Here is an 18,852-nt window from a genome sequence, read left to right as displayed (position 1 = left end):
GGGGCTGCTGGGCTGGCTGGGAAACAACCAGGTGGCCTCAATGGAGACAATTCCCATCTAGCTGAGTGTGATGTGGAGGAAGGGGAGGGGGGTGCTCAATGCAGCCAGCCCAGGGCTTGGTTTCCTGTGCTGAGAGATGGGAACGTGTGATGGCACCCCAAATGCCATGCTTAATTTCTGGCAGGGATCAGAGAGGATGGGGGAATGTCCCTTCTGGAGAAGGGGAGGTGTCTCAGAGCCCAGCACCCACCACGCTCCTGTCACTGGCTTCACAAATCACACAGGTATCAGCGAGACTTCAACCACAATAATATTATTAATATTAATATTATTAATAATAATTAGAGTTCTGACTGATGGCTGCAGCTCTGGGCTACACTTTGGTGATGCTGTCAGGTGGCCTCTCCTCAGCTGGCCCCTGTCCTTTGGGATGGGGCTGGGACACTCCCACCCTGTTCCTCTCAAGTCCCGCACATCCCGGAGCCTTCCGCCCTTTCCTCAGGAGGCAGAAAACCCAGGCACCGAGGAGGAAAAGGCCCATTAGGGCCACCAGCAGAGCCAGGGAGGCAGTGCCCTCGGGCTGGGGACAGATCCACTGGGGAGTGCCAGTGATCCTGGCTGAGATATTCCGGCCGTGCTCCTGGAAGAGGCAGCGGGCCTGGCGCAGGTCGGGCACGGCCACGCCGGCCGCACGCAGCGTGTCCAGCCAGCCCAGAGAGCAGCAGCTCCAGGGGTTCCCAGCCACAGACACGGCCCTCAGGCTGTGGGACCAGCTCCTCACTGCTCCCAAGGCCTGCAAGTTGTTATTCCGAACGTCCAGGCTCTGCAGAGGGGAGCAGGAAAGCCCTGGGGGCAGCAGGCTCAGGTGGTTGCCCGACAGGTCCAGCACTCGGAGCATGCTCAGGCAGGGCAGTGCTGCCTCGTCCATCTTGTTGTCCCTCAGAGAGAGCTCCTGCAGGGACAGCTCCAACCCTGCCAGTGCTCCCGTGGGCATGGACAAGTCCCTGTTTCCCGACAGGTCCAGGGAGAGCAGTGGGGTCATATTGAAGGCGTGGGGGTGCAGCCTGGAGATGTTGTTCTTGGACAGGCTCAGGTGCTTCAAGCAAGGCACGTTGTAGAAGGGGGTGCAGGTGTCTCCGGGGGCTGACGTGTGAGAATCCCCTTGGAAATCCCTTCCCTGGTCACTCCCCTGGCTCTCACAAGGCTGGAGGCTGTTGGAGCCCAGATCCAGGGATTCCAGGTGAGGCAGGGAATCGAAGAACCACCGTGGCAGCACACGGAGGGCGTTGCTGTGGAGGTCCAGCGAGCGCACAGACAGCTCCGTGCCATTGGTGACAGACTCCCTGGCCACGTCCTGGAGGCAGTTCCTTGCCAGGCTGAGGGTGTGCAGGTAGCCCAGGCTGTGGAAGAAGGAAAATGGGAACAGCTCCAGGCGGTTATTGCTGAGATCCAGGTCAGCCACGTGTGTCAGAGTGGCCACGGGACGCACGGTCCTGTTGAACCTCTGCATCTCCTTGTAGGGCAGGACAAACTCCCAGGGATGGGGTGAGCCTGGGAGCAGGGAAGCAATGAGGTTGTTGGAGAGGTTTAAGTGTGTGAGATCACGGGCTCTGGGGAGCTCTGGGAAAGAGAGGAGTCTGTTATGGCTCAAATCGAGCACTCGGAGCAGGTAGGGCTCCGCTCCCTCCTCCTCGGAGAAGAGCTCCAGGGCGTTGTGGCTGAGGTTTAAAACTTGCAGCTGTGTGAGGCTGAAGCCAGAGATACAGTGGAGGGAATTCAAAGCCAAGTTCAGCACCTCCAGCTCTTCCAGAGGCTCAAAAGCTCCCTCCTGGATCTCCATGATGTAGTTGTTGCTGAGGTCGAGCTGGCGCAGCCGCGGTGAGCTCCGGAAGGTCCCTGCCAGCAGCTTGGTCATCGTGTTCCCGGAGAGATCCAGCACCCTCAGGCTGGTGAGGTTGCTGATGTACCAGCTGGCCATGTGGCTCTCCAGGTTATTCACAGACAGGTCCAGGACCTCTATATTCCTGAGCAGATGGAAAGCTTCCCCATTAGCCAAGTAATTCCGGTCCAGGTGGTTCGAGCCCAGCAGGAGCGAGCGCAGCCGAGGCAGCTCAGCCAGGGCCGTGGCTGACACGGATTCCAGCTGGTTGAAGCACACATCCAGGTACTCCAGCTGCCCAAATCCTGGCATGTTGCTGCCTGACAGGTTTTGGATGAAGTTGTTGGAGAGTTCAAGGTACTTAATTCCTTTGCCAAGCTCCTTGGGAAATTTCTGCAGGCCAACTCCTTTGCAAGACACCTTCGTGGGGCTCTGTGGAGAGACAGGAGAGGTGTGAATGAGGAGGGGCTACAAACCACAGCTCCAGGCAAGCCAGCTGCTGTCCAAAATGGGCATGAGAAGTGGGAACGAGCACTGCTCCCCCTTCCCAAGCCCAGCTGGTCCAGAGCATCCCTGTTTAGGCAGAGGAAAGGCACTGTGTAGGCTCCACCTTTCCTCTCACTCTGCTTTCCTCTGGAGTTGGGAACCTGGATGGGAGCAGCTAATTTTTTTCTGGGGAGACGGAAACCTGCTGATCCCCATCCAGGCTCCCAGCTGCCTCACTGGAGTCCCTGCACTCCATCCTCTGAGCACCTCAGGCATGGCAGGGACATGGGAGCAGCTGAATGCTGGGGACCACCTCACAGGAAACCAGCTCCAAGGCAGGAAAACAGAGGAAAAGCTGGGAAAGTTAAAGAGATGGGGGCTGGAGGGAGGTGAAAGCCATAGGGAGGAGACCCAGGGCAATGCTGGCAGCCCCAGCCACGCTGCTGGAGCCATCCCAGCCCAGGTGCTCCTTGGAAAACAGCCTTACCTGCTGGCACAGAGGGGAGCTGGGCCTGGTCTCGGGGCTAGCCCGGGCTCTGAGGATGGACGGGAGGAGGCAGAGCAGGAAACATCCCCGTGCAGCCCAGAGCATGTTGGGCTGCGGGCGCTGCCAGCCCCGTCCCGCTCCTGCGGCGTCGCTGGCAGGCTGGGCAGGAGCCAGGCTCTGTATAAATAGGCTTCAGGATGGGATGGGGGAAGGAGATAAGGCATGTGGGTGTTCGTAGCTACGGAAGTGGGAAAAGAAAGACATCAGCTCGCAGAGGGGGAAAAACGGCACAAAGCCACAGGGAAGGGAAAGAGAAACGGCAGGATGGGGAGGAGGGAGCTCAGGTGACCGGCTGGACCCGCTGTGACATCAAATGCCAGGAGGCAGAGGTGGCACGTAGGAAAGCTGAGAGGCTTTGGGGGAGTTTCCTTGTGCCAGGGAGAGGATGTGCCAGCTCCCGGGACAGCAGGGGCAGCCGGCGAGGGCTCTGCAGCCATCCTGAGCCAGGGACAGCTCCTGGCTGTGGGATCACTTGACTGTCACACCCAGGCAGTGACAATCCCTCCCCATCCCAGCGCAGCCCAGCCGAGGGGACTCTGTCTCTCTCGGGAAACAACAGCTTCTCAGGGCTCACCGCCCCTTCCCAGCGGGATGTGCAGAGCTGGAATCCCCCCCCCCCCCCTCCTGCTGTCACACCCCGTGTCCCCCACCTGGGCTGCCGGGTCACCTCCTCGCCCAGGGCAGGAACAGAAGGGAACTGTCCCTGCGGCAGCTCCAGGTGGGATCTGTGCGCCCGGAGCTGTGCCCCACCCACAGGGACATTTTTTTGGTGATGGTATCTCCGTGTCCTTGTGCCACCTAGTGCTGACACACTCCTTGGGGACACGCCCCTCATGCTTCACGGGGCACTCTCCAAAATGCACAGTTTGGGGTTTTTTTGGCTCAGTGTGGCTAACTGCATGTGAAGGAGCAACTCAGGCTACTGAAAGCTTGTCCGAGGATGTGAAGTTTTAGCCACAGAGCTCATGCTCTAATACTGGAGGTGTCTGGCAGGAAAAAAAATAGTATATAGACATAAAATACATAAATAAATAAATATAGATTATTTATATATATATATACACACACACGCACAGAGTTACACAACTGAGTTACCCCTCTGATAGTCGGCGTGGTGGGGGACACTTTGTCACCTCAGGATGTGACTCAGCCTTGAGCTGGCCGGGTGTCCCCAGCATCCACGTCAGGCAGGACAGCCGGGACAAGCCAGGGACAGCATTTTGGGCTGCTGCCCCGTGGTGTACATGGCACATCTGTGCAGATGTGAGCTCCTGCCAGGGAAACACTGAACTTTGGATGACCCCCGGGCCGGGCCCTCCCAGAAGCAGAACCGGCACATCCGGCCCGGCCACGCCCGGGGAAGCCCGGCCTGTCCCCCCTGCACCCCAACTGCTGGACGTGGCTCTGCACGGTGACACAGCCGCTGTCAGCAGCTGAAAAGTCCCTGATTTGGAGCAGGGACTTCTGCAGAGAATCCCTGGGCATTTGCATCCCAGGGCTGTGAACTCCCTTGGCGGGAGCGCCGGGTGTGGATCAGAGGCGGCAAACACCGAGAGGCTGTTCTTGGATTGTGATAAAGGCAGAGTGAACCACACGGCCTGAGCAGGGAGAGATCTGCTCTGAAACCAGCTACCCTGTGCTTCTTGGCCTTCCTGCCCTCAATGCTGGCTCCAGCAGGATCTGTTGGAGAAGTTCCCTGCTCCCATGGAGGCTTTTGTGGAAGAAGTCTCCAAAGGATGTGAGGAATGAGCAGCAGGATGGAGGTGTGGAGGAAGTGGGGACAGAACCACCTGCCCAGGTCACATCCCTGCTGTGGGTGATGGGCTCCAGCCTGGCTGTTTGGGAGCAGGATATCTGGTTATCCAAGTCCATCGGCTCTGCCCTTCCTTCCCTGCATTCCCAGGGCATTGGGAAGGTGACTCCTGAGCACCTCTGATCCCAATGAGGGGACCATGGCTCTCCCACCCCTGAAGGATGGAGCTGTCCCCTCACAAAGCACAGCCAACACTCTGCTGTGGCCATACAGACCTTTTATGGGAGCTCCTGGTGTGGCTGGGGAGGGACATCCCACTGGGAACACCAAGAGCAGGAAAGAGCTGTGTTTGCCAAGGCCACCTGCAGCCAGCTCCAAGTCCACGTCTCCAACTCACACTTTGGTTAGTGTGAGCACCAGAAAAAGCCTGTTAACACATTCCATGATGGAATTGCTCCCTCCTGTACCCCAAGCATGCACCAGGAAGAACTTCCATGCAGGAATTGCTCTCTCCTGCTCTCCTCCAACATTCCGAGCACACACCACAGGGGACAGCAACACTCTGGCCTTTTAAGGAGCAAAGGGATTCTCCCTCTGCCTCCCCCTGCCCACAGCCATGGAGCACATCCCAGATCCTGCCAGCGGGGTACAAGGAATGCAAACTCCATCCCCGTCTCTCCCAACCTCCTGTTATTTATGGCTGCCCCCAGCCTTGCTGCTCAGGCCTGTTCTAAAGCAATCCTGTTAATGATTTGCTTCATGTTCTCACTGTACACAGTTGTCCCGCTTCATTCTTGTCACAGGAACATGTCCCTCTTAATCCATTTGAAAGGAAAGAAAACCACAAAGCCCAGTGAAGAGCCCCCAAGGCTCTTGCCAGTCCCACATGTCGAGGCTGAAGGGAGGAGAAGCCACTAAAAAGCCAGAGCAGCCCATTTGTCACGCAGTTGTTTCCCGAAGTGCACGGCTCCTGTGAATAGCGAGGCCGCGGCCAACGCCGCTGCCCCGAGGAATTTTTGTCTCCCAATAACTGCAACACTTGGCAAGGGACATCACTCGCTAGGGCTGGAGCCAGGAATGCTCCAGGCAGGGCGGACCCTCCGTGGCCACGGCACAGCACTGGGACACGTCCCTCCCACACCCTGCAGGTGACCATGAGCCACCTCTGCATGGAGCCAGCACCAGGAGCATGGAATCACAGGATTGGGCTGGGAGGATCTTATGGATCAAACAGTTCCACACCCTGCCATGGACAGGGACAGCTTCCACTAGCCCAGGCTGCTCCAAGCCCCGTCCAACCTGGCTTTGGACACTTCCAGGGATCCAGGGGCATCTTTCCCTGTGCCAGGGCCTCAGCACCATCACAGGGTAGGATTCCTTCCCAATGTCCCATCTATCCCTGCCCTCTGGCAGTGGGGAGCCATTTCCCCTTGTCCTATCACTCCAGACTCTTGTGCAAAGTCCTTCTCCAGCTCTCCTGGAGCCCCTTGAGGCACTGAGGTCCCCAAAACCTTCCCTGCTCCAGGCTGAAGATGTCAATTTGGGATTTGTCCCGTTTCTACACAAGCTGCAACTTCACTCCCCTCTTGAAAGCACAAACAGGCTCTGGAAAGAAACACAGAGAAACAAAACCCCAACCAATCTGAGCAAGTGTGAGCCAAGGGCTGAGACAACAGAGCAATTTGTGCCTCTTATAGCTCAGAGCATCTTATGGCTTTAGGTCTCCCCAGCTGAGGGGAGGTAACGGGACAGAGTTGCTCAAGAAGCCAAAAGAAACAATAGTGTCCCAGCTCCTCTATTAGTCACCAGAAATCAAGTTATGACTAGACTCAGCAGGGCTTAGAGAAAAGAAAAAGTGGTGACTTCATGCTGGACCGGATTTTAAAATCCCATTTTTTTCCTTTGCTAAAGTCTCCATCACCACTCAGTTTAGGTAGAAGGGTGCCAAAAGGAAAGGCGTGGGGGGAGGAAGGCTAAAAACCACATCTAAAAGCAGGACAGTTGCTATTAAAACAGAAAAAAAAATCTCCTGTTTGAATATTTTATTCTTAAACATAACAAACTTCCTCCGAGTGTTGTCACAAGTACTTGTGGCTGCTCTACGTGGCTCGGTGAAGCCTGTAGAAATGTGTTCTGGATTGCAAAATATTAATTAAAAAGAACAAAACAAACCTCCCCCCCCCAAAAAAACAAAACAAAACAAAACAAAAAAACCAAAACCAAAATACCCCCAATCCAACTCAACTTGCTGTAACAGCAGCAGTACTTGAAGGCAGCCCCTGCTGGGGCAAGGTTACCTCTGGGGTAGGGGCAGGAGCTGAAAGGAGCAGAGGCCTGGACCCGGGAATCGGCGTTTTCTTTGGGATTTGGTGGTTTCTGGAATGTGGAGGCAGTTTCCTATCTGCTAAGCCTGCTCTAGTTATTCCTCTTCCTCTCGCACTTCCTGCTTTTGCTTCCAAGCTCTAGGTCGAGGCACTTTTCCTCCTCCTCCTGAGGATGAATGTAAACACCACTGACCCTGTCTCACGCACCTCCCCTCGCCCCCCAGCCCTTCCAGCTCCCCCTGGGAAGGCAGGAAGCCAGAACCCCCTTCCTGGCTGTGGTTAGCATGCACATGCAGGAGCCTGGCTGGGATTTTGGGACAGGAGTCCGTGTCCTCCCACTCCCTCCTGCCTGGGATGCTCCTGCCAGTGCCAACATCCGAGCAGAGCCCCCAGCTCTCCCAGCAAGCCTCGTGTGAAGGTCACAGAGCAGAGTATCAGTGCAGTAATACTTGAAATACTGAGACAAGGCACACCCAACAGCCTTTCCTCCTCACAACGCTCTCCCCACCAGCTTTTTGGTTTGATCCGAGTCTCCCCGCGAGTCACAGAGGACAATTGTGCTTCCTGCATTCACATATAGGAATAAATAGCTCTGGATCAGTTTCCTTTATGGCCGGATTACAGAACCCCTGAAATACTGATAGGCTTTATGAACAGCAGCACTGGGCAGTTCCGTGGGCGTCCCTGGCCACGCCAAGTTCCTCTCTAGGACGCGGGTGCATCTCCCAGGCGGATGGCCCCAAAGAAAGTCGTGTGCTTGCTCATGTTGATGGAGATGTCAGCGTGGACCATCTTCACAGCGATCTTCTGCCTGGCCTTGAGCAGGCACACGCCGGCCGTGTAGCAGGTGTTGAAGTTGGTCTTGCCGGTCTCGATGCTGCGAGTGCATTGCAGAAAGGGCTTCTCGTCCACCACCACCTCGTAGCTGGCAAAATCGGTGAAGTTGATGTAGTAGACCTGATGTGAAGCAGGGAGGAGAAAGGTGTCAGGGAGGGGGTTGGGGTGTGGGGAGCAAGTGCAGCGTCCTGGGGGTGTGTGCAGCCCCTGCTGGCCCCAACACCTGCACTCACAGGTGACTTGTGCGAGGCAGGGAGAGCCCCAAACCAACCAGGAACCTCTTTTATTCCGCTTCAGACTGACCCAAGCATGCAAAAACCCCCTGAATCCGTGTGCCTAAGGCTGAGCTACCATCCTGCTTATTCCAGGGAAGTGACACACCTGCACAGAGCCATGCAGGACCCCCTGCGTGCTGCAGCAGCTTCTCACCCCACACACAGACGCACACGTTCGACTGAAGGCCTCTTGCACTTACCTGGCCAGTTTTGCTTCCTGGTGCCAAGGAGCCTTCTTTAGTGGTGACATCAGAACTGCCCTAAGGTGGCCTGGGAGCTGCCTCCTGGGTAACTGGACTCGGTGCTTGCACAGGCACAAGCTATTACAGGGAAAAGGCTCTCCCAACCTCCACAGCTTGGAAGGAAATCACCTCACAGTGCTTCTACTGATTGAACTCCCTGACTTCTTCCAAGGCCCTGTGACTCTACTTGTCCTCACTTAACCCTCTCCCACACTCTGATTCCAAAGAGCTGCAGGAGGAAGACCTGTCCAAGGAGAAGTCAGTCTCAGGGAGCTGCTTATTCCTGAGAAAGGAAATCCAGCCCTTTTGGAGGCAGGAGCTGCCTGAACACTGAATCCCTTTTTTTTTTCCTTGATGGACCACAAATGATGAGGCTTCACTGGTCCAACACTGTGGCCAGCAATCAGCATCAAGCACTTGGGAAACAATTATACTTTGACCCATGTGGAGTTATATTTTCTGTCCCCATCCAAACTGGACATGTGTTACCAATTCCATGGAAGAGCACCTGACATCCATGGCTCACTTCATCACAGAGCTGATTCTGGGGAGGAGCTACACAGATCTGGGGAGGCAAACCGAGTTCACCTGGGCTGGAATCTGGCCAAACCACCTGGGCTGGGAGTCCTGTGCTTCCAGAGTGACACAGCTCCAAAATAACCACAAACCACCAGAGTTCGGGTCTTTTAAAGCACTGAGCTCAGCATCCTGCCTGCAGGGAGGTTTGGAAGGGTCGGGATATGGATAAGTGGAGGGATAACCCCGGGATTGGCTGGTGCGGGGTGTGCTTTCAGTGACTAATCCCTGGCGGTGTCCTGGCGGTGACAGGGGTGTGACACTCCTCCCCACACCCCTCCTGAGCCGAACACAAGCTGCTGGCATTTGTCTGTTGTCTGGAGCCCTCTCGTGGTTCATGCAAGGCTTCCACCGGAACACAAGAATAGGAGGAGTTAGCCTAGGACCGTACTCACTTCTACCTGACTATAGATGAAGTATGTGCCGTCCACCAGTACCTCCAGCTCCCCACTGCGGGCATGCAGCTTAAACACCTTGGGGTTCAGAGTGATGCGAGACCAGTCATTGAGCACTCCACCTGAAAGATCTCAGTATGAGAAAACGGCGGTCACTCAGTACCCGTCAGGAGGAAAAGCGCAGGAGCAACACAAACACAGTCACAGCACCACGGGGAGCAGGGAATTCACAGGGGGATCCCAGGATTACACACTAGGGAGTGGGAGCAGGGACTCCTCTCTAGCTCTGGGCACACCATGGGGTTGCCTGTCCTTCCAGCCCTCTGTGTTCTCAAGCTCAAAACCCAGCGCAGGGCCTGTTGTGCTCATCCCAGGGCTGGACATGGACCTGTTTCCTCCTGACCCCGCAGCTGAGCTTGTTTGATCCCTATTCCCTACTGTGTCCATGGGAATGGTCACCAGAGAACCATCATGGAGTGGTTTGGGTGAGAGGGGATCTTAAAATCATCCCATTCCACTCCCTGCCATGGGCAAGGACACCTTCCACCAGCCCAGGCTGCTCCAAGCCCAGTCCAGCCTGGCCTTGGACACTTCAAAGTTTGGGACAGCCACAGCTTCTCTGAGCACCCTGTGCCAGGGCCTCTCCACCCTCACAGGGAAGGATTTCTTCTCAATCTCCCATCTAAATCTACCTTCTTTCAGCTTAAAGCCATTCCTTCTTGTCCTGTCACTCCAGGCCCTTGTCCAAAATCCCTCTCCTGGCTCTCCTGGAGTCACTTTAGGCACTGGAAGGGGTTCCTGGAGATTTCTCTTCTCCAGGCAAATGGAGGCCATGATTGATTTTAATTCTGGTGTTCCTTGATTTCACCATTCCTGACTTTGTAATTGGGATAATTATAACAAAACCTTTGCCTTTACAACTCCTAAGGTTTTTAAAAGCCAGAATAACAACAAAGTAGGAAATTGCATCATATCTCACAACACAGTAATCCCTAACTGGGGTCCTTCAATATAGGGATTTATGGACCCACCACCCAGTCCTTTGGGATTACTGGGATAACAGACTTTGCTATGAGCCCCAAACTGAGCCAGTCTCTGTAGGTGCCTCAGTTTGTAAAATCCCACTCTTTTCCTCCCAGTCTCCATCTGCCTCTCCTCTCCCTGCTGGAAAGGCCTTTTACTTAAGAGTTGGACTCAATGATCCTTGTGAGTCCCTTCCAACTCAGAATATTCTGTGCATCAGCTGGAGCTCGCCAGGCTGGCAGCTGGACAGCATTCCTGGCTCCCAGCTCTGGATTGTTCCTGAGCAGCAGGGAAGGACACTCACAGGGCATTCCCGCTCTTAGAGAGCAGCATTCCCTCTGGAAACCCTCAGCATCCCCAGTAATGAAGGGATAATTGCTTTCTGAACGTAAGCAAACAGCAGCTTTTCCCTCACACTGTTCCTGGGAACGGGTGGTTTCCTTTTCATTTTGGGGAGCTGCAAGCACAAATCCCAGTCCATGAGAAATTCCAGCTGCCACTGCTCACAGGGAAAGCTGCCTTCCCACAGAAGCAGTGGCCAGCTCTCCCCATCCCACGTGTGAGGCAGGAATTCATGGACAGGGATCCTGCTGCCCCCACCCTCGGGAGTCCCTCCCAGTCTGGGATTGGGGTGAGGATGGATGGATGGATGTGGTCCCTGGGGAGCTGCGCGCGAGGACTCACGGAGGGGACAAGCCAGCTCCTGTCCAGCACAGCCAGAGCAGGGAGGCAGGAGATGATGAATGAGCCCCAGCTGTTGGCAGGGAGAGCAGGAACTTGAGGAGAATTTGGATGGGGATCTGGGAAGGAGGAGAAGGAGAGCAAGGAGCTGCCTGTGGATGGGAAGTGGCTCAGCGGGATCTGGGATTAAAGGCTGTTGGTGGGGACAGAGGTGCTCAGGGGATCCCAGGAAGAGCTGGTGGCTGGACAACTCCTCTGTGTCCTTTCATCACTGGGTCTTCCCTGCCTTAAGTTCCTGGGAAACTGGAGGAAAATGGGCAAATGGGGGAAGAGACAGGACAAGGATCCACTGAGGGCTTAAAATAGAATGGGGAGAAAAAAGGCCTGGTCATGGAGGGGCTGGGGAGGCACAAGATGTACCTGGAGGTCAGGGAGAGGGAGATTCAGTGGGACAGAATTACTGGGGTGTGCAGGGCAGGGATAATCTGGGAGATAAACAGGAGCTCAGGGAAAATGGAGGTGGAGACTCCACACAAGACTCTTCTTGTGGGGTCTGGGCAGGGGTATTGGAGGGCAGGGAGGGGCAGGGACATCTTGGAGCTGTGTCATGGGATGGACTGGGATCCAGGAACTCTAGGGGTGCAGGAGGGGCTCTTCCCAGTACCCACAATTATCAAGAGATCCTTACCATTCTTCACTTGGATTGCTGAGCCTTGGCCTTGGAGATGGACCACAGCTGGCTGCAAGGGAGAGCACAGGGATCGAGGATTAACGGGAAGCACCATGCCAGTCCACAAAAATCCCCCCCAAAGCTGGGTTTTTCCATGGAAAGATCAACCCACCTGGATGTCTCTGGAGCTGGCCTTGTCTGTGGCACCTGCAAAAGGCAATTCCACATCATTATGGAGGAAGGTTGAGTGAAAAATCCCATAAAAAAAACTTATTTTATCCCAAAATAACCCTTAAACCCCCTCATAAATAACCTTTTTCTTTAACCCCAAAATAACCCTGAAGTCCCATATAAATTACTTTTCTTACTCCATAATAACCACTAAACCTCTGTTTTAACAGGAGGAGGGATATGGGGTACAGGTAATATTAAAATATAGAAAACAGAAATATTACATATTAAAAAATATTAAAAAAAAAGGAAGAAAAAGACTCATCCTACATTTCCCTAGTTTATTCCTGGCATTTCTGACCATCAAAATTCTTTATTATTCAACAGGTTTCCACTAGAAGGACAAACTGCACAACCCATTCCCTGATCCACAGCAGGAATGAAACGTCTTGGCTGCCAAGATGCCAAGTTTCCCTCTGCAGGTCATCCACTCCATCTCCCTTCCCTGGGAGCCAAACCCTAATTAGGGAGGAGATGCCCGTGGCAGCACAGCATGGAGCTGAGGGGCTCCTGCTGCTCCCGGCCATTCAGAGCCATGCAATCCCAGAATCCCAGAAATCCAGCATGGCTTAGGTTGGAAGGAACCTTAAAGCCCGTGAGTTCCACCCCTGCCATGGCAGGGACTCCTTCCATAGGCTGCTCCCAGCACACCCCAATCCTGCTCCAGGCCCTGGTGCCATCACACTGGGACACTCTGGTGACATGCCCAGCATTCCCACTGCCCAGCCTGGAGCAGAGGGCATGGATGGATCCTTACCTGAGGGGCCCTGCAGGCCGGGGGGTCCCTGAGGGCCCGGGGGGCCAGGGGGGCCGGGTGGGCCCATGACGGTGGTGCCTGGAATGCCGGGGATGCCGGGAATGCCGGGGGGACCCTGCGGCCCGGGAGGCCCCGGTGGCCCTTGGGGACCGTTGGGCCCTGGAGGACCAGCCTTTTTACCTGGAAAACACAAGGACAGGCGTCACTGTGGCTGCAGGGAATGGGAGGCTGGGGATGGATCACTCCTGGCTCAGCACAGCCGGGGTTGGGGTTCTACTGCTGCACACCATGAGGACAACGCTGAAAGCAGGGCAGGGCCAGGTCCCCACCCTGCAGGCTCCTTCCTGGTGGGAATTACTCTGAAACAAGGCATGGGGGCTCTCCAGGGCCTCTCAAGGGATGGAGGCTCAGGGTCACTCCACTCAGCATGGGGTCAGTCCTCAAGTCCCATGCCCTGGGGCTGGTCACATCCCTACAGACCCGGGATGATCTCTGGATACAGTCAGGATGCTCCCACAGCACATGCCAATGCACCCAGCCGTGGCTGGGTCCACACAAACCACTCTGCAGTTACTCAGTTTGCTGGGTTTTGATGGAAAACAGGGATAATCTTTCCTACCTGTTGCACGGGATTGGGACTGGGAGATGATCCCCATGGCTTGGTCTCCTCCAGAGGGCAGTTCAGAGCTGAGCTCCAGCTCTTCCCCAGTGTTGCTGGAGGAGCCCCTATGCTGCTTGTGCCTCAAAATAATTCAGTATTTTGGGCTTTGGATGGAGGGAGGGCCTTGGGAAGGACTAACCCCATCCAAGGGATGGAAATATGGGGGAACTGTTACAATCACAGATCTCAGACTGGTTTGGGTTGGAAAGGACCTTAAAGCCCACCCAGTCCCACCCCTGCCATGGGCAGGGACACCTTCCACTAGCCCAGGCTGCTCCAAGCCCTGTCCAAGCTGGCCTTGGACACTTCCAGAGATGGGGCAGCCACAGTATTTTACCAGGCTAGTGGTAAAAATCTTCCCTACCATGATCCTCAAACACCTCACACAACCCAAGGAAGAGAAATGACATAACCACACCAGGAATGACTCCTACATACAGAGAATGGGATGAAACAAACTCTGCAGGGAAAGCCTGGTCCCTGCTCTCCTGATTTTCCTGACAAATTGATGTTCGTTTGATGCAGTTTTTAAAATGACAATTTGGAGCAGCTTTTCTGCCAAGGAACATAAACAGAGCAAAATCTCTTCAATTGCTGCCACAAGGTCCCCAGTAGGACAGAATTAAACTCATATTTAGATGACAGCAGCAGTTGGGATATGAAATTATAGTTGTTGGAATAGTTTCTGAGTACATTTATGTACTTGTTTCTCTACTAATATCCATCCTTGTAATGGACAGAAGTGTGAGGAAAAATCCATCTGTTTTAGCACAGGACTGGGAATCTCTGGATGGCCACTATCCAGGAGCAAGAGCACAAGGACATCAGGGTGGGACAACTGTGGGCATAATTTAAATGTGCAGAAAATGAAGTTAAAGTAAGCAGGGGTGAGTAAAGCCACACTGGTATCCTACAAAAAGCGGGAAAACGCTTCAGGGAACAAATCTCCACAGCAGTATTTCTCTCCAAATCAGCATCCGTGACTTCCTACCTGAGCTGGCCACAATCCAGACCTCCTCTAATCCAGTACTTCTCTTCAGGATGATGCCCTGCTTTGGAAATGATCACCTTGAACCACGTCAGTTTTGCCAACACCAAACTCCTCTCACTGACATCCCTCCAATCCAGGCCATCCCAAGGAGGGATTGCAGACAGGGAGTTGGGAATGCTGCTGCTGTCACTCCAGGCTTCCCTTCCCAAGAGGGATGCACATCACAGCTGGTTTAACTCATCTGCCTCCGAAATCTGCTCTGCTACTCAGGGAGCTGCTGCTTGAGCAGTGACACAATCGCTCATCCCAGCCACACATTTCTGTGCCTTTCCCTCCTTCAAGGCATTTCAACCACTCCTCTGCATTAACAAACCTCACAAGACATAAGATATTCTGTTTATTATCTGATAGCTCCCTTATCAGGTCTCCAAGGAGGGCCCCAGCACCCAAATCCAAGCCTGCCAAGGCTCCCATGTCTGTACCCACGGGCTCCGAAACTCAGAGCAGGCAGAAGCAGGGAGTTCTCCATAATCCTCACTCATCAAACAATGAACTGGAACTCTAAAAAGAATTAAACGTGACAATACCATAAAATTAGGCTACTTTATACAGCTGTATGCAATCCAGCTCCACGAGATCCCCCTGCCCCTCTGGAACTGCTCTGGAGGCCGCAGCCATCATTTGTTATTTGTGGGGCTGGTTGAACGCTGGCTGAGCTTTGTTAGGACAAACTTCTCCAACATAAAATTTTACGCTGCTTCTCGGAGTAAATACAAATGAAGTTGCTAAGTGTGGCCTGTTCCCACCCCTCAGCTGTGGCTCTGGAGTTTGCATCCAAAGATTAAAGCCATTTGATGTGCTACTGCAGTGTACAGACACGGAAAACACGACTGCTTGGTCCTTGGACTTGCTCAAACTCCTGGATAAATGTGTGTCCTACATGTAGGACCCTAAGTGTGGGACCCTAAGTGTTCCCAGCAGTCCTACAGAAACAAGGATGGCATCAGGAACCCCTCCAAACAGGGCTGCCTGAGTAACCCAAATCCCAACAATCCACTGCAAACTGCCTGAGGAACATCACGAAATCCACAAAACCTTGAGGGCTGAGCAACACTCAGAAGGGGCTCATAAAAAGATAATTTGGAGGTTAAAACAAGGAAAAGCAGAATGCAAAATGCGTTCATGCTGAGTTTGGTGGGTCTGAAGGAGAATCCAAGCTGCAAGTTGGCAGGACTGGGATGAAAGCCAAGGCTGGAAAACAGCAACAGCTCCTGGTATTTGGTACTGACTCAACTCAACTCTTCAATTGGAGAATGTACAGGATTACTTCTGTACAATGTAATTAACTTCTTTCAGTGTTTAAGGAAGTTTTAAGGGGTGCTTGTGGGTGCATTCCAGCCTTTCCTGGAGAGGGAAGCTGCCATTGGTTTCTCCTTCGTGTTGCCAAAGAGAATTCACAAAGCACAGAAAGGAAAATTCAGTTAAAACTCAAACTTACCCTTTTTCTTGTTTTTCACTGAACTTGGACCTAACAAAGGGGAAAAAAGAAAGAAAATTAGTGAAATTCAGTGATAATTTCATCAGAGAAAATCCCCATTGCCATTTTATTTTCCAAGTGGACAATGGATGTATTTGTGGCCCATGCAGCAGCACAGGAATGGTCTCAGCTGAGAGCAGTAATCCAAATTTCAGAGCATCACAGAGTGGTTGGGGTTTGAAGGGACCTTTAAAGATCATCTGGTCCAACCCCCTGCTGACTCCTTGTGAGCCAAGTTGTTTAAAAATAAGAATAAAACACTAAAAAACCACAAAAGCAAAGAATTATTCTGAACTGGCTGTTTGAAACAATGGGAACCCAAATCTCCTGAGCACAGAGAGAAAATATTTACAGTGAAGCTGAGAAATGACAGGACTTTGTGAGCTGAGGCTGAAGTGTGAAACATGTTCCACTGCTTCCCCAAGAATTCATGATGTATGGGAATTAACTGCAAAAACCCCCCAATACTCCCTTGCTATTCATCAGGGAAATCCCTCTAAAACCTGGGGTTTAGCACAGCAATGACTGAAATCACCTTTAGCTGAGATAAAATTATAACTAATTGAAAGAAATGAGGTTGCTTTGAGTCTGAGGGGGTGGGGAAAGGTAAATTCCCAACAGAAAAGCCATTTCCCCATAGGTAGGTAGAAGAAAGACAGGAAAAGGACCAGAGAAATTACCCATCAACCTTACTGATGCCTTTCCAACAGGAATATTGATTTTCCCACACTGTGCTGTTGGGTCATGGGAAAATGATGGCATTATCTATAAAAGGCATTACCTGTAAAGACATTACCTATAAATGGGAGACAATATAATTTATATAATTTAAGGGAGAAATTCCTCCCTGTGAGGGTCTGGCACTGGTTGCTCAGAGAAGCTGTGGCTGTCCCAAACTTTGAAGTGTCCAAGGCCAGGCTGGACAGGGCTTGGAGCAACCTGCAATAGTGGAAGATGTCCCTACCCATGGGGATGAATGAGTTTTAAGATCCTTCCATCTAAATGATAATTTCTGCTAATTCACTATTTTAAATAATATTTTTATACTATTTTTTTAATAATATTCACAGGTTGGACAACACATGGATTCCTAACAATGCCATCCCAGTATAGCACTAGGAAGCCACACCAAATTGCAAAACTTTTTAGGCTGGACAACCAGGCTCCTGATTCTGCACTTCTGAGCCCCACCAGTCCTCACTGTAGCCACCAGCCACCGAACAACATTAGAAGAGTGGAAAAAAAAAAAACCCATTTAAAGATCCCAGCCCATCCCAACCCAGCGAGACGCGAGCGGCTGTGCCTCGGCAGCCCTCGGAGTCACGAGAGTTTATTTCATGTTCCATAGATCCCACCATTAGCACCAGAACCAGAGTGAAAGTACAAATAGCTGTGGCCAGCCAGACACATTTGGGCTGGCTGGATCCAATTAGCTTCAAAGATGACTGGGAGGAATGAGAACCACATGGGATGTCAATGTTCGCAGTCTATATTACAACACACGCATCTGTTCCAGGCACGACAGAGAGAGATGTTATGGATCTGCAAGTGGAGCTTTCGACAGACACAAAAGTATTCCTGACACGAGGGGGGAAAAAAACCCCAGGATTATTAAGCTTGGGAGCTTCTGAGTCTCTCTGGGGTTTGCATCTGTTTGCCTCCCGAGAGCAGGGGGGGATCGTTTAATTGGAGCACAGAGCTGAAGCTTCTGATACAGCAGAATTTCCCTTGGTTTTGCTCAAAATGGGAAGTTCATGAGCTACTGCTCCATTTAGGCTAAAATGGTAATAAATTACTGAGTCTAAGCTGAGGGACACCAAAATTTCAGATCAATATTCCTCTCAGGTGCTGAGGTGTTAAGGCACAAGGCTTGAAAACTTGCCTTGATGTGCAGAGGAGAAAAATGGTAATTAAAAAATCCTTTCTGCCAGGGTTTTCAGCGGCCACAACCCAATATTTAAACATTAAACTTGTTATAATATTTTAAAATACATTTCAAAATATTTAAGCTTGGTAAATGCAGTGGTTGAACACACAGATAATATCATTATAATATAATGGATACCCCATCCCCTGGAAGTGTCCATGGCTAGGCTGGAAGGGCCTTGGAGCAACCTGTGATAGGGGAAGGTGTCCCTGTCAATGGCAGGGCAATGAGGTCAGTGTTAAGGTCCTTCCCACCCAAACCAGTCTGGGATTCCATGATATATCTGACCCACTGGTTACCTCTCAACTGATGGTTAAATACCTACAAGTTATGCAAACCATTTATTTACTGTGGCTTCATGCAGGCCTTGATTCCAAGGATGGCTAAGAGAAAACCCTGTTTTTTTCATCAGATCCAAGACGTGGATCACAGGTGTACCCACTCGGTTCCTTCACTGTCCAGGAGTATAAAAAACCAAATTACAGGATATCTTCTGCTGCCCCAGAGTCTACAGACCTGCCACCTTCATGGAGAAGGAAACTTGATTCACTTGAAGACCTTCTGACTGATCAACAGCTCCCACACCTGATTTCAGGGACTTTGCCATGCTGCAGTTGAGGATTTATTCCAGTCCCAATGGGATCTGAGAGCAACCCAACCTCTCAGCTGTTCCCTGGCACCTCTTTTCCCCTCTTTATAATGTGCACCTTTCTGCTCCCTTCCCATACCCATCAGGAATGTCCCAGAGATCCAGGTGGTCCCAGCTGCCAGGAGTGACTGTGACAGCCACCCAAGCACAGTTATTCTTCCTGACCTCTGTCCTTCTTCCCACTAATCCCACCTCTCCCTTTCCACATGCTGCCTGTTCTCCTTTGAGGTCAAACCAGGCTCAGACCTTGGAAAGTCCATCCCCTTCTGCTTTTCCCATCTTTCAACTGGAATTAAATATATGTTTAAACTCTGAACCCTCCTTGAAGGAGTTGTCAGCTCTGTTCAGCCCCTTGTTTACGGGGAGGGAAGTTGGCCAGAGCTGTTTATACAGAAATGGACTGGGAAAGCA

General features: G+C 52.4%; 2 protein-coding genes across 6 annotated transcripts in view; both read right to left on the bottom strand.

The window, feature by feature from the left end:
- Nucleotides 1-292: 292 nt before the first annotated feature.
- Nucleotides 293-3,490, bottom strand: LOC129125751 (transforming growth factor beta activator LRRC32-like). Its single transcript, XM_054641355.2, has 2 exons — nucleotides 2,853-3,490; nucleotides 293-2,311 (listed from the first exon to the last, which is right to left on the bottom strand). The coding sequence occupies exons 1-2, from the start codon at nucleotides 2,955-2,957 to the stop codon at nucleotides 374-376; spliced, it is 2,043 nt and encodes a 680-aa protein (XP_054497330.2). The 5' UTR covers nucleotides 2,958-3,490; the 3' UTR covers nucleotides 293-373.
- A 3,202-nt stretch (nucleotides 3,491-6,692) lies between these two features.
- EDA (ectodysplasin A) overlaps nucleotides 6,693-18,852 on the bottom strand; it is a 61,001-nt gene continuing 48,841 nt past the window's right edge. The window contains exons 3-8 of one of the 5 annotated variants that reach the window (XM_054641464.2): nucleotides 15,827-15,856; nucleotides 12,677-12,856; nucleotides 11,861-11,895; nucleotides 11,707-11,758; nucleotides 9,315-9,445; nucleotides 6,693-7,946 (exon numbers count right to left, since the gene is read on the bottom strand). In XM_054641464.2, coding sequence (XP_054497439.1) covers nucleotides 7,695-7,946; nucleotides 9,315-9,445; nucleotides 11,707-11,758; nucleotides 11,861-11,895; nucleotides 12,677-12,856; nucleotides 15,827-15,856 — 680 coding nt within the window. In that variant the 3' untranslated portion in view covers nucleotides 6,693-7,694. The remainder of the gene's footprint in view (nucleotides 7,947-9,314; nucleotides 9,446-11,706; nucleotides 11,759-11,860; nucleotides 11,896-12,676; nucleotides 12,857-15,826; nucleotides 15,857-18,852) is intronic. The other 4 variants (XM_077186006.1, XM_077186009.1, XM_077186007.1 and 1 more) reach the window with 4 other exon arrangements.

This window comes from Agelaius phoeniceus, chromosome 14 (assembly GCF_051311805.1).
Source record: "Agelaius phoeniceus isolate bAgePho1 chromosome 14, bAgePho1.hap1, whole genome shotgun sequence".
NCBI lineage: Eukaryota > Metazoa > Chordata > Aves > Passeriformes > Icteridae > Agelaius > Agelaius phoeniceus.
The sequence above is the reverse complement of the archived record's forward strand: the minus strand, read 5'-3'. Positions and strand labels throughout refer to the sequence as shown.

What these genes read in the sequence shown, in the direction of transcription:
- LOC129125751 (XM_054641355.2), bottom strand. Translation starts at nt 2,957, where the DNA reads ATGCTCTGGGCTGCACGGGGATGTTTCCTGCTCTGCCTCCTCCCGTCC. An exon ending in GCTCCCCTCTGTGCCAGCAG is followed by an intron (nt 2,312 to 2,852) that starts GTAAGGCTGTTT and finishes GTCTCTCCACAG; the next exon opens with AGCCCCACGAAGGTGTCTTG.